This window comes from Bufo gargarizans, chromosome 2 (genome assembly GCF_014858855.1).
Source record: "Bufo gargarizans isolate SCDJY-AF-19 chromosome 2, ASM1485885v1, whole genome shotgun sequence".
Lineage (NCBI taxonomy): Eukaryota > Metazoa > Chordata > Amphibia > Anura > Bufonidae > Bufo > Bufo gargarizans.
The window spans coordinates 478,023,315-478,038,973 of NC_058081.1; the positions used below are offsets into that span (position 1 = coordinate 478,023,315).

A 15,659-nucleotide genomic window follows, 5' to 3' on the forward strand; every position below is an offset into this window, starting at 1 on the left:
TGATGACCTATTCAATCTCGGAAAATCCCCTTTAAAGGGGTTTTCAGGGAATTAAATATTGATGATGTATTCTCAGAGTAGGTCATTAGTATCTGGTCAGAATCTGGATCCTGGCATCACCACCCTTCAGCTGTTTGAAAAGCTCATGGCAATTATTTATTGATTATTCTCCCTTTCATTCACACTGTTATCACTCAGTGTGACTGCTTAGTAATGAGCAAAGTGTAACTATAATTTGCCAGTGTAAATAGGCCTTTAATGTTGCAAGGTTTTATTTTTTTTCATAAATTCGAAAAGGAAGGAAATTAGGCGTTCCGGCTCAGGAAACAGGTACTGAAACTGCATAGCTCTGTTTACTGTTCAGTGTCCAGCGTTAGTTACTGCAGCGCTGTACCCAAAGCAGACATCTCCTCTTTTTTGGGCTTCTAAATAAAACAATAGATCTGACACCTGGGAAATAATGTCAGAAATCAAAGTTAAAGGTTCATGGCCATCTTTACATTCCAATTATTGAGATAGGGGAGAGCCCCATCTCCTGTGGATATACCATAAATGTCGAGATGGTAATACCTCTTTGAGACACAAGACTTTTAAAAATCCCTTGCATCGGTTGCATTTGTTCAGATATCTTGAAATACTGTATAACAATTTTTTTACAGAAAAAAAACAAGAAGAAAAAAGGAATGTCGGGTCAAACTGAATTTATGTCTCTTCCTGCAACAATGAATGAATGCCGAGACACTGATAGTCATAATGATGAAGATGAGTGTAAGAGCCTTGAGGTGTCTACTGAAAACAACACTTCTTTATCTACATCAGCAAAAGTAATTTCAGGTAACACTGCCACGTTAGCTGTAAAGACCGTTTCAGAGGTAAAGGATTCTAACCTAATAACCAAAGAAATACAAGGATCAATGGAAACAAAAGAACATGAACTTCTACAGTGTAACCAGATGGAATATTCAGAGGACAAAAATGGAAATGAAGAGCCCAACAACAAGGAACTGATTCATAATGTGACCAAATCTACTGGCAACCAAGTGATATCAGATGATAGAACTACAATAGAAAAACTGAAGGAAAATGAAAGTAGCAACAAGAAAAAAACTAATCATAAGCAAACCACAACGGAGGCGGAAAATGTGACTACTAGCCATAGTGTGGCACCAAATGATGGCACCACAAGCAATGAAAGCTCCAGTAATAAGGACAAGGTCACTGATCAGGTCATCGGACAGACGTCCAAACATCTGAATACTGGGCCTGATAAAAAAGGGGATGATGTGAGCACGAGCTTAGACTCTGAAAGTAAGAACAAGGTCATCAATCAGAATGATGGAGAGAGATGCACCATAGCAAATGAATCAAAGTCCAGACTGACAGAGGGAAAGGAAATTTCCAAAGACGACAGTAATTCTGACCATCAAGGTATGGATGCAAACAATCCAAATAATAGTTCCAACAAAATGTCTGTTGCGGCACAAGAACCTGATAAACAGGGTAAAAAAGAAAATCAAAAGGGAAAAGTGACACATGGCGCCAGTGCCAATGACAGTTATAAAGATGGCACGAATGAAAATGCTCCTAAAAATGCTTCAAGAAAAAACAAAAAGAACACAACAGGGCAGGATAATAAAAATGATAGTGATCGTGAAAGAGATATAAATGAGCCAAAAACAAATCAACCAAATAAAAAAGACATTGATGATAAGAGAAATGAGGATACTAAGAAAGATCCTGAAAGTAGCAAAATGAAAGAAGGAAAAAATAAGAAAGGTGGAAATAAAGCACAGGAAAAACAAGAGTCGAAAAACTCTGAGGTAGGTTTCTAAACGTAAGTGACATTGTAATGTGAATAATATTTGTTGTAGGGTTTGTATTCCATGATATACCGCCTTTACTTCACTTCTAACCTGCTTGTTTTCCAGCAAGTGAAGCCAATCACTTTTTCTCATACACAGATGGATCCAGAAGTATTTGGACAGGGAGACAATTTTCATAATTTAGCCTCTGCGCACAACCACAGTGGATTTTAAATGAAAATTTTAATATGTGATTGAAGTGTGGGCTACTAGCAGTAATTCAAGGGGTCTGAAGGGAAGCTATCAACTGATGTATGCTGCCTTATCTGAGTTATAGAGAACTTGATTGAAATTCTTGGACTTGGTCACTTACTTTTTCGGCCCATTTTTTACTTAAAATCCCTGATAAACTCAGGGATAGACTCCCAGTATTTATGAGATGTGGCTGCCCCCATGGATATTTGACATCTCTCTTTCTATACTGTGTATAGGATGAAAGCTACCAATTAAGAGTGGGTGTCAGAGAGAGCCGGGAGCTCTTAAAAAGCATCTGTCAACAGGATCAACTCTACTAAACCAGGCATAATGCCTGGTAGGGTTGAACCTGCTGAGTTAAACAATACCTCATTTATATTCCCTTTGGGCAATAGAGCTTTTCCATTCTTCAATTAGACCACTCCCCCATCCCCTTTATTACATTATTTTATTCTCATTTATGACAGATTGAGTAGATAAAAGGTTTTGCGTTGATTCCAAGCTTTACATTTGCTAGCTTAAAGAAAACCTGTCACCTCCCAAAACTATCCCAAGCCGCCAGCAGTACCTGAGAGTAGCCAGCAGCGTTTTTCCGACGATAATTTTCTTCCTGAAGGCCGATGCTGCTATTGCTCAGAAAACGTTATTTTTTTCCCTGCCGGCGCGCTTCTCTAGTCATGCTTGAAGTCAAGGGGGCAGCGGCCTCCCTTGCTTCAAGTCAAGATAACCACGCCCCTTCCCTGCCCCTTTGCTGTGACTGACAGCTGGCAGTTCGGCTGGCTTTGCCGAACTCTCTGCATCAGTCACAGCAATGGGGCAGGGAAGGGGCGTGGTTATCTTGACTTGAAGCAAGGAGGCCGCTGCCCCCTTGACTTCAAGCATGACCAGAGAAGCGCGCCAGCAGGGAATAAAAAAAAGTTTTTGAGCATTAGCCGCATCGGTCTTCAGGAAGAAAATTATCGTCGGAAACACGCTGCTGGCTACTCTCAGGTACTGCTGGCAGCTTGGGATAGTTTTTGGAGGTGACAGGTTCCCTTTAACATTTGTCCAGAGTTGCCTCAATGCAGGTGAATGAGGCCATCATTAGGTTGAAACAAACACAGAAGAAACCTGACAGAGAGAGATAGCAGAAACTTTAGGCCAGATCACTCTCCCTGGAAACAAATGGATATATGCAACATGATGCAATGCTAGTTACTGCATTGTGATGGACATATCTGTTATGAAGATCTCATGTGCACTGCTTACGGTTCCCACACGATTGATCAGCTATTACACAGCCAGGCTCCCAATGTAATTGCTGGGATTAGAACTAACTTTGATCTCAGCAAGACACGAGACTTTTCAAGACACAAGACTTTTAAAAATCCCATAGATGCCATGTTCTATATGGACCGCAGCATCTAAGTGATTGAGAGATAGGGGAGCCTGCCTCTGTTTATCCATTGTCACCCTGTGACGTGATTGTGGGGTACCAATGTGATACATTCGCAGCCAGCATACTAACATAGCACCCGTATCTATTTTTTTAAATCATTAAAATATACATTTTCAGTTCTTCTGCAATTATAATGACCCATAGAATAAAAATGGTTTATTATTTATAGAACATTGGTTAAAAAAAAAAATGGAGGATTTGTCTTTTCTTTTAACCCCCCCCCCAAAATAAATAAATCAGTCTATATTTATATATACCCCAATATGGTACCAACTTGTCCCAGAAAAAAACAAGCCCCCATATGGTTAAAAGTAAACCTGTGTAAAAAATCGGTAAAAATACTATACATAGTTTGTGTCATTGCATTTCTACTGACCCCTAGAATAAAGTTAACATGTTATTTGAACTGCATGGTAGACAGTGGGAAAAGAAACTGCAAATAACGATCGCAGAACTACTGTTTTTTTTTGCATTCCCTCCCAAAAATGAACTTCAAAATGGTACCATTGTAGAATACAACTCATCCCACAGAAAACATGCCCTCATACAACGACATTGATGGAAAAGTTTAACTTCTGGGTCTTACATAGAAACATAGAATGTGTCGGCAGATAAGAACCATTTGGCCCATCTGGTCTGCCCAATATACTGAATACTATGGATAGCCCCTGGCCCTATCTTATATGAAGGATGGCCTTATGCCTATCCCATGCATGCTTAAACTCCTCCACTGTATTTGCAGCTACCACTTCTGCAGGAAGGCTATTCCATGCATCCACTACTCTCTCAGTAAAGTAATACTTCCTGATATTACTTTTAAACCTTTGCCCCTCTAATTTAAAACTATGTCCTCTTGTAGCAGTTTTTCTTCTTTTAAATATTCTTTCCTCTTTTACCTTGTTGATTCCCTTTATGTATTTAAAAGTTTCTATCATATCCCCTGTGTCTCGTCTTTCTTCCAAGCTATACATATTAAGTTCCTTTACTCTTTCCTGGTAAGTTTTATCCTGCAACAATGAAATTAAAAACTAAAATGATTTACTTCTTTGCCACCCCTCACATAATAGTACATCAGAGGGATGTGAGAGGTCTATGGAGCAGGGCCACCAGCTGGCATCTTGCTGCAATGACTGGGATAAGAGAGAACTGTGATCCCGGTTATTTAACCTCTCAGATGCCATGGTCAATAGTGACCACAGGATCTGAGCGGTTAGAAAGAGAGGGCTCACAGTGAAACTGCCTCTTTCAATAAGACAGCCTGGAGCCTTGTGAAGGTTTCCATGCCTATCAAAGTGAGCTGCCTCCAAGTCATCAGAAGATGGCATATTCAAGTCTCCTAAAGGGAATAAAAATTACAGCAAATAAAAATGGGAAAATAAACAATAAAAAAGTAAAAATAATAGACATTGCCACATTCTAAAATGTCCAAACTATTAATCCTTTCTACCCCAGAGGTTTTTTCATTTTTTGCGTTTCCAGACCCGTAATGTTTATTTTTTTTCCGTTCACATTGCCGTATAAGGGCTTGTTTTTTGCGGGACAAGTTGTACTTTCCAATGCCACCCACAGTTTTACAGATTTCTTATTTACAGTGTTTGATATGCGATAAAACTGACCAGTTACAGCACTTTTATTCTCCAGGTCAGTATGAATCTGGTGATGGCTTATGTGTAGTTTTTCTTGCGTTTTGATACTGATAAAATAATGAAAACCTTAAAAAAATTTATATATCTGTTTTATTTTTTTGTTGCCATATTCTGACCCCTATAACTTTTTTGTAGTAATGTGTTATGGAGCTGTGTGAAGGCTAATTTTTTGTGGTGCGATCTGTACTTTCCATTAAATCCATACGATTTTTGATCACATTTTATAGAATTTCTGGGGGAATTGAAGCGACCCAAAACTGTGAATCAGCCATTTTGACGTTTTTTTTCCATTTCATTGTTTGCCATATGGGGAAAATATTTTAATAGTATGGGTGTTTTTTTTACTATTTTTATTTTGGGGAAAGGGGGGTGATTAGAATTTTTATATTTTAATTTTTAAAAATGAAAGTTTTTTTTTTTTTTTTATTTATTATTTTTTTTTGTTCCCATAGGGAACTATAACAAGCAATCATTAGATTGCTATTATCATAGACTCCAATGCATTAGCATTAGCATTGGAGTCTATGAGAAATTTACTAGTTTACTAGTTTCCTATGGAGCCCTGGTACAGACAAAGGCTTCATATGAAACACTATGCAGCAGCCTCTTGTCATTCTCAATGACAGTCACTGCCGCATACATGCTTCGGCTCCTCCGATCGCTGCGAGGGGGAAGCCGAAGCATACCCAGTTTTTGCAGAATTGATCACGGCATCCAAAGGGTTAAATGTCCGTGGGTGTCTGTTGTATGAAACAGCAGGCACCCTGCAGCTAAGGCTATTTTCACACCTGCGTTCAGGTGTCTGCTCGTGAGCTCCGTTTGAAGGGGCTCACAAGCGGCCCTGAACGCAGCCGTCTGGCCCTAATGCATTCTCAGTGGAGGCGGATCCACTGAGAATGCATCCGTCTGCCAGCGCTCAGCCTCCGCTCCGCTCAGTGAGCGGACACCTGAACGCTGCAAGCAGCTTTCGGGTGTCCGCCTGGCCGTGCGGAGGCGAGCGGATCCGTTCCGACTTATAATGGAAGTCAATGGGGACGGATCCGCTTGAAGATGACACCATATGGCTCAATCTTCAAGCGGATCCGTCCCCCGTTGACTTTCAATGTAAAGTCTGAACGGATCCGCTCAGGCTACTTTCACACTTAGAAATTTTTCTAAGTTATAATGCAGACGGATCCGTTCTGAACGGAGCCACTGTCTGCATTAATATGAGCGGATCCGTTCAGAACGGATCCGCTCGAACGCTAGTCTGAAAGTAGCCTAAGGCGTCCGCTTCCGAGCGGCCACCATCTTTAAACACCCGCCCGGTGTTACTAGTATTGCACTGGTCAAGAAGAGGTTAAAATATACAAATGGTTTTCTGGCACAGTGTACGCTGTAACTAAAATAAAAATTATGACTTGCCATATTAGGTCACCTTTCCTTCCAAAAAAGTTGTATGAACCCACAAATGGTACCAATAACAATTACAGATCTCCCTGCAAAAAAACAAGCCTACAAACAGCTATGTAGACAAAAAGATAAAAAAGTTATGGCTGTCAGAATGTGGCTTTGCAAACAAATTATTTTTTGTTTTTTCAAAGGCTTTTATTTCTACATACCTCTGCAGCACACATACATAGTAAATCTATTCCATACATAGCACCGCAGTACTGCAGAAATATATAGTGCTTCTATATGATATACAGTGCTTATACACATACAGTAAGGAACAGAAGTATTTGAACACCCTGCGATTTTGCAAGTTCTCCCACTTAGAAATTATGGAGGGGTCTGAAATTCACATTGTACAGTCGTGGCCAAAAGTTTTGAGAATTATATAAATATTGAAAATTGGAAAAGTTGCTGCTTAAGTTTTTATAATGGCAATTTGCATATACTCCAGAATGTTATGAAGAGTGATCAGATGAATTGCATAGTCCTTTTTTGCCATGAAAATTAACTTAATCCCCAAAAAACCTTTCCACTGCATTTCATTGCTGTCATTAAAGGACCTGCTGAGATCATTTCAGTAATCGTCTTGTTAACTCAGGTGAGAATGTTGACGAGCACAAGGCTGGAGATCATTATGTCAGGCTGATTAGGTTAAAATGGCAGACTTGACCTGTTAAAAGGAGGGTAATGCTTGAAATCATTGTTCTTCCATTGTTAACCATGGTGACCTGCAAAGAAACACGTGCAGCCATCATTGCGTTGCATAAAAATGGCTTCACAGGCAAGGATATTGTGGCTACTAAGATTGCACCTCAATCAACAATTTATAGGATCATCAAGAACTTCAAGGAAAGAGGTTCAATTCTTGTTAACCACTTCAACCCCGCTAGCTGAAACCCCCTTAATGACCAGGCCACTTTTTACACTTACTCACCGTTTATTGCTCAGTCATGCAACTTACCACCCAAATGAATTTTACCTCCTTTTCTTCTCACTAATAGAGCTTTCATTTGGTGGTATTTCATTGCTGCTGACATTTTTACTTTTTTTTGTTATTAATCCAAATGTAATGATTTTTTGCAAAAAAAATGACATTTTTCACTTTCAGTTGTAAAATTTAGCAAAAAAAAACGACATCCATATATAAATTTTTCGCTAAATTTATTGTTCTACATGTCTTTGATTAAAAAAATGTTTGGGTAAAAATAAAATTGTTTGGGTAAAAATTATAGCGTTTACAAACTATGGTACAAAAATGTGAATTTCCCCTTTTTGAAACAGCTATGACTTTCTGAGCACCTGTCATGTTTCCTGAGGTTCTACAATGCCCAGACAGTACAAACACCCCACAAATGACCCCATTTCGGAAATTAGACACCCTAAGGTTATCACTGATGGGCATAGTGAGTTCATAGAACTTTTTATTTTTTGTCACAAGTTAGCGGAAAATGATTTATTTTTTATTTTATTTTTTTCTTACAAAGTCTCATATTCCACTAACTTGTGACAAAAAAATAAAAAATTCTAGGAACTCGCCATGCCTCTCACGGAATACCCTGAGGTGTCTTCTTTCCAAAATGGGGTCACTTGTGGGGTAGTTATACTGCCCTGGCATTTTAGGGGCCCATATGCGTGAGAAGTAGTTTGCAATCAAAATCTGTAAAAAATGACTGGTGAAATCCGAAAGGTGCTCTTTGGAGTGTGTGCCCCTTTGCCCACCTAGGCTGCAAAAAAGTGTCACACATCTGGTATCGCCGTGCTCAGGAGAAGTTGGGGGAAGTGTTTTGGGGTGTCATTTTACATATACTCATGCTGGGTGAGATAAATATCTTGGTCAAATGCCAACTTTGTATAAAAAAAATGGGAAATGTTGTCTTTTGCCAAGATTTTTTAGTCTGGAATATAAATGTCTAAAAAATTTTACGCATTTGGATTCCGTGAGGGGTATGGTGAGTTCATGTGAGATTTTATTTTTTGACACAAGTTAGTGGAATATGAGACTTTATTTTTTTTTCTTACAATTTCCACCAAAAAAATGTCTGAATGGAGCCTTACGGGGGGGGGGGGGGGGGGGGGGGTGATCAATGACAGGGGGGTGATCACCGATATAGACTCCCTGATCACCCCCCTGTCATCGATCACCCCCCTGTCATTGATCACCCCCCTGTAAGGCTCCATTCAGACGTCCATATGCGTTTTGCGGATCCGATCCATGTATCCGTGGATCTGTAAAAATAATATGGACGTCTGAATGGAGCCTTACAGGGGGGTGATCAATGACGGGGGTGATCAGGAAGTCTATATGGGTGATCACCCCTCTGTCATTGATCACCCCTCTGTAAGGCTCCATTCAGACGTCCGTATGCGTTTTGCGGATCCGATCCATGTATCCGTGGATCCGTAATAATAAAATGGACGTCTGAATGGAGCCTTACAGGGGGGTGATCAATGACAGGGGGGTGATCAGGGTGTCTATATGGGTGATCACCCCCCTGTAAGGCTCCATTCAGACGTCCGTATGCGTTTTGCGGATCGATCCATGTATCCGTAGAGCCGTAAAAATCATACGGACGTCTGAATGGAGCCTTACAGGGGGTGATCAATGAAAGGGGGGTGATCAGGGAGTCTATATGGGGTGATCAGGGGTTCATAAGGGGTTAATAAGTGACAGGGGGGGTGTAGTGTAGTGTAGTGGTGTTTGGCGCTACTTTACTGAGCTGCCTGTGTCCTCTGGTGGTCGATCCAAACAAAAGGGACCACCAGAGGACCAGGTAGCAGGTATACTAGACGCTGTTATCAAAACAGCGTCTAATATACCTGTTAGGGGTTAAAAAATAATCACATCTCCAGCCTGCCAGCGAACGATCGCCGCTGGCAGACTGGAGATCCACTCGCTGACCTTCACAGGAAATCTCGGCTATCGCGAGATGACGCACGGATGCGTCCAGGAGGAATGAATCAACCACCTTCCGGACGCATCCGTGCGTTAGGCGGTCTGGAGGTGGTTAAGAAGGCTTCAGGGCGTCCAAGAAAGTCCAGCAAGCACCAGGATCGTCTCCTAAAGAGGATTCAGCTGCGGGATCGGAGTGCCACCAGTGCAGAGCTTGGTGCAGAGTGCCACCAGTCAGGAATGGCAGCAGGCAGGTGTGAGCGCATCTGCACGCACAGTGAGGCGAAGACTTTTGGAAGATGGCCTGGTGTCAAGAAGGGCAGCAAAGAAGCCACTTCTCTCCAAAAAAAAAACATCAGGGACAGATTGATCTTCTGCAGAAAATATGGTGAATGGACTGCTGAGGACTAGGGCAAAGTCATATTCTCTGATGAAGCCTCTTTCCGATTGTTTGGGGCATCAGGAAAAAGGCTTGTCCGGAGAAGAAAAGGTTTAGCGCTACCATCAGTCCTGTGTCATGCCAACAGTAAAGCATCCTGAGACCATTCATGTGTGGGGTTGCTACTCATCCAAGGGAGTGGGCTCACTCACAATTTTTCCCCAAAACACAGCCATGAATAAAGAATGGTACCAAAACACCCTCCAACAGCAACTTCCAACAATCCAACAACAGTTTGGTGAAGAACAATGCATTTTCCAGCACGATGGCGCACCGTGCCATAAGGCAAAAGTGATAACTAAGTGGCTCGGGGACCAAAACGTTGAAATTTTGGGTCCATGGCCTGGAAACTCCCCAGATCTTAATTCCATTGAGAACTTGTGGTCAATCCTCAAGAGGCGGGTGGACAAACAAAAACCCACTAATTCTGACAAACTCCAAGAAGTGATTATGAAAGAATGGGTTGCTATCAGTCAGGAATTGGCCCAGAAGATGATTGAGAGCATGCCCAGTCGAATTGCAGAGGTCCTGAAAAAGAAGGGCCAACACTGCAAATACTGGCTCTTTGCATAAAAGTCATGTAATTGTCGATAAAAGCCTTTGAAACGGATGAAGTGCGTGTAATTTTCACTACATCACAGAAACAACTGAAACAAAGATCTAAATGGATGAAGTGCATGTAATATTTCACTACATCACAGAAACAACTGAAACAAAGATCTAAAAGCAGTTTAGCAGCAAACTTTGTGAAAACTAATATTTGTATCATTCTTAAAACTTTTGGCCACGACTGTAGGTGCATTATCACTCTTAGAGACAGAATAAAATAAAATAAAAATAATCAGGAAATCACATTGTATGATTTTTAAAGAATATATTTGTCTTGCACTGCTGAACATAAGTATTTGAACAATTGAGAAACAGCAAGAATTCTGGCTCTCAAAGACCTGTTACTGTGCCTTTAAAAAGTCCACCTCTACTCCACTCATTAATCTAACTTAGTACCACCTGTCTGAGTTCTTTAAAGACACCTGTCCACCCCACAGTCAGTCAGATGCCAACTACTACCATATGCAAGACCAAAATGCTGTCAAAAGACACCAGAGACAAAATTGTGGACCTGGTGAAAATAGATCAACGGGTGCCGGCTCTCACGGGGGCGCCAGGCCCAGAATCAATACAGATGGAAGCGCTCATTGCTGGAGCGCTGACACCCACATACTGCGGCGAAGCACGGGAGCGCATAGTTCCCTGCCTGCCCTGCCGGCGATCACCCCGATAGGGTTCAGGCCTATGCGGTAGTGAAATCCCAGCGCAGGCGTGCGCGATGACATCTTTGCGCACCCCTGTGCTGGGACGCAGCAGCACAGTGAAACGTGCGAGCCTTCCTCTGCGAGCAAGCGCCCGGACATAGGTGAGTACCTTTTTTTTAGTTTTTTTTTTTTCCCTCATTTTTTTGTTTGGGCCAACTTTGGGGGACATAGGAGGACATGTGGGAGTGGGGGAAATTATTATGGGAGGGATTATGTGGGGGCAATAATTATGGGAGGGAATAGGGAATACTATGTGGGGGGGAAATTACTATATGGGGCAATGTGGAGGAAACTACTTTGTGGGGGCAGTGTGGGGGAAATTACTGTGTGTGGGCAGTCTGGGGGAAATTACTGTATGGGGCAGTCTGGGGAAATTACTGTATGGGGGCAGTCTGGGGGAAATTACTATATGGGGCAGTGTTGAGGAAATTACTATATGGGGCAGTGTGGGGGAAATTACTGTGATGGGGCAGTGTGGGGGAAATTACTGTGTAGGGGCAGTGTGGGGGAAATTACTGTATGGGGCAGTGTGAGAGAAACTACTGTATGGGGACAGTGTGGGGAAAATTACTGTATGGGGCAGTGTGAGGTAAACTACTGTATGGGGACAGTGTGGGGCAAATTACTGTATGGGGCAGTGTGAGGGAAACTACTGTATGGGGGCAGTGTGGGGCAAATTACTATATGGGGCAGTGTGAGGCAATTTACTGTATGGGGCAGTGTGGGGAAATAACGGTGTGGGGGAAATTACTGTATGGGAGCAGTGTGGGGCAAATTACTGTGTGGGGGAAATTACTGTGGGGGGGTCAGTGTGGGGAAAATTACTATATGGTGGCAGCGTGGGAGGCGTTGCTATTGGGGAGGCACTGTAGGGGCAATTCTATTATTTCTGGGGACACTATACAGGGATTATTACCTGGAGCACAATATAGGGTGTTATTATTACTGGGGGCACTCTACGGGACATTATAGCTGCTGTGGACACTATAGGGACATTTGGGGTCCTTTATCAAACTGGCTTAAAGTAGAACTGGCTTTTGTGCCCATAGCAGCCAATCAGATTCCACCTTTCATATTTGACTGCTCTTTTGGAAATCCAATTCTACGTTACACCAGTTTGATAAATTACTCCATTTATGTCTACTGGAGTCGCTATTTTTTCAGCAGTATAGTACCTGGGGCATTGGGGGGCACAACGGGCACAGTATTGGGAGTGGCAGCAGGATGACACTGTGGGGACACCAGGATAGGGAGGTTGAAGGAAAAACTGAGAAATCTAACGTGTCTGTGTTACAAACTCTATAGAGACTAGATGCGGCTGAAAGAATCTGTCATGGCGGAGGAGAAGAGGAAAGAGAAGGTCTACATGACAGGAGATGTCTCTGGATGTAAGAGATATGTGGTCAAGTATTTGAGGGGGGGAGGTGCCAGAGAAAGGACCCGTTTGGGTGCCAAACACTTTAGGCACGCCACTGATCTTAGGTTTGACAATGACTGTCTGGATGATCCAGAGGAGGCATGGGAGAAAGTCATGGGTTCAGATTAGAACTTTTTGGTCTAAACTTCACTCGCCGTGTTTGGAGGAAAAAGAAGGATAAGTTGCATCCCAAGAACACCATCCCTACTGTGAAGCATGGGGGTGGTAACATCATGCTTTTGGGGTGCTTTTCTGCGAAGGGGGCAGGATGACTACACTGTATTAAGGAGAGGATGAATGGGGCCATTTATTGTGAGATTTTGAGCAACAACCTCCTTCCCTCAGTTAGAGCATTGAAGATGGGTCGTGGCTGGGTCTTCCAACATGACAACTACCGGAAGCACACAGCCAAGATAACTAAGGAGTGGCTCCGTAAGAAGCATATCAAGGTTCTGGAGTGGCCTAGCCAGTCTCTAGACCTAAATCCAATAGAACATCTTTGGAGGGAGCTGAAACGCCATGTTGCTCAGCGACAGCCCCGAAACCTGACAGATCTAGAGGAGATCTGTGTGGAGAAGTGGGCCAAAATCCCTGTTGCAGTGTGTGCAAACCTGGTCAAGAACTACAGGAAACGTTTGACCTCTCTATTTGAAAACAAAGACTTCTGTACCAAATATTAACACTGATTTTCTCAGGTGTTCAAATACTTATGTTCAGCAGTGCAAGAAAAATAAAGTCTTTTAAAAATCATAAAATGTGATTTCCTGATTTTATTTTTTTTTTACATTTTTTTATTCTGTCTCTCAGAGTGGGAATGCACCTACAATGTGAATTTCAGACTCCTCCATGATTTCTAAGTGGGAGAACTTGCAAAATCGCAGGGTGTTCAAATACTTCTGTTCCTCACTGTACATGTATACACAACACAGATATATACACATTACAAACAGATGCTGCATACTGATACATATTCATACACATTACACATACAAGCCTACAATATACACATACATGTATACTCGTTGCACAAATAAAACATACATATTACAGTAAGAATCTCTGGCTGTTGTAACTTAAATGGGCAGAAGAGGGACATGGAAGCCAGCACCCCTCTCCATCTCTACCTCACTGCACCTTGGGGAAGTGCCACTCCGCCAACTAATTACGCCTCTGCACAGGGACAGTGAAAATTATGTTAACCCCTTAACGCCCAGCACCGTACATGTACTGCGCAGACAGGGTCTTTGAAGATGGCGCCTGCTCCTGAGCGCTGCGAGCACCATAGCCGCGGGTGGACGCCTGCTTCTTATAGCAGACACCTGTGGCTCATGTCCGCAACCGGCAGTAATGCCGATCGCGGACATTTAACCCCCTCAGATACCGTGGTCAATCCTGACCATGGCATCTGAGTGCGTGAAATACTGCGCGTGCTTCCAGTGGTGCTCTGGCTCCCCTGTGTGGCGATCGGAGGAGCTGGAGCATGTGTGCAGCAGCCTCTGTCTTTGTAAATGACAGGTGGCTGCTGCATAGTATTTCCTATGGAGCCCTTGAATGTAATAGGGTCCATGGGAAAGTAGTAAAATCATCATAAATCCCAATGCAAGTGCATTGGAGTCTATGATAATAGCAATCTAATGATTGCATGTTAAAGTTCTCTATGCGAACTATAAAAAAGTGTCATAAAAATTCAAATCACCTCCTTTTCCCAAAATTTAAAAAAAGAACTAAATTCTTTTTAAAAAAATACCCATCATGGGTGTCGTGATGTGCGAAAACAACCATAGTATAAAATTATAAAAATATATTCCCCATACGGCAAACAGAAAAATGGAAAAAAGCGTCCAAATGGCCAATTTTGGTTGTTTCATTTTCAGCAAAAAAATGTAATAAAAAGTCATACACACCCCAGAATGGTATTAATGAAAAGTTCAGATTGCCCTGCAAAAAATGAGCCCCCACACAGCTCTGTACACATATTTACAAAAAGTTATTGGGGTCAAAATATGGGGTCAAAGTTTCCCACTTTAAATTTTTTTTTTTTTTTATCACTATCAAAACGCAAGAAAAACTATACATATAAGGTATCGCCGGATTCATACTGACCTGTAGAATAAAAGTACGGTAACCGGTCAGTTTTATTGCACATTGAACATCGTAAATAAAAAAAAACTGTAAAACTGGTGGAATTGCTTTTTTTTTTTTTTTTCAATTTCACCCCATTTGGATTTTTTTTTTACCGCTTCCCACTACAACACATGCAATATTAAATGGTGGCATTGGAAAGTACAACTTGTCCCGCAAAAAAACAGGCCCTCATTTGGCTATGTGAACAGACAAATAAAAAAGTTATGGCTCTGGGAAGGCAGGGAGAGCAAAACGAAAAAGCAACAAAAAAAATAAAAAAAGCCTGAAAGAGTTAACATACAGGGAGTGCAGAATTATTAGGCAAGTTGTATTTTTGAGGATTAATTTTATTATTGAACAACAACCATGTTCTCAATGAACCCAAAAAAACTCATTAATATCAAAGCTGAATATTTTTGAAAGTAGTTTTTAGTTTGGTTTTAGTTTTAGCTATTTTAGGGGGATATCTGTGTGTGCAGGTGACTATTACTGTGCATAATTATTAGGCAACTTAACAAAAAACTAATATATACCCATTTCAATTATTTATTTTTACCAGTGAAACCAATATAACATCTCAACATTCACAAATATACATTTCTGACATTCAAAAACAAAACAAAAACGAACCAGTGACCAATATAGCCACCTTTATTTGCAAGGACACTCAAAAGCCTGCCATCCATGGATTCTGTCAGTGTTTTGATCTGTTCACCATCAACATTGCGTGCAGCAGCAACCACAGCCTCCCAGACACTGTTCAGAGAGGTGTACTGTTTTCCCTCCTTGTAAATCTCACATTTGATGATGGACCACAGGTTCTCAATGGGGTTCAGATCAGGTGAACAAGGAGGCCATGTCATTAGATTTTCTTCTTTTATACCCTTTCTTGCCAGCCACG

The 15,659-nt window shown here is 41.6% G+C and overlaps 1 protein-coding gene across 1 annotated transcript in view; it reads left to right on the plus strand.

The window, feature by feature from the left end:
• RNF213 (ring finger protein 213) overlaps positions 1-15,659 on the plus strand; it is a 355,180-nt gene that overhangs the window by 18,813 nt on the left and 320,708 nt on the right. Inside the window, 1 exon segment of the mRNA XM_044281121.1 lies at positions 660-1,820. Coding sequence (XP_044137056.1) covers positions 660-1,820 — 1,161 coding nt within the window.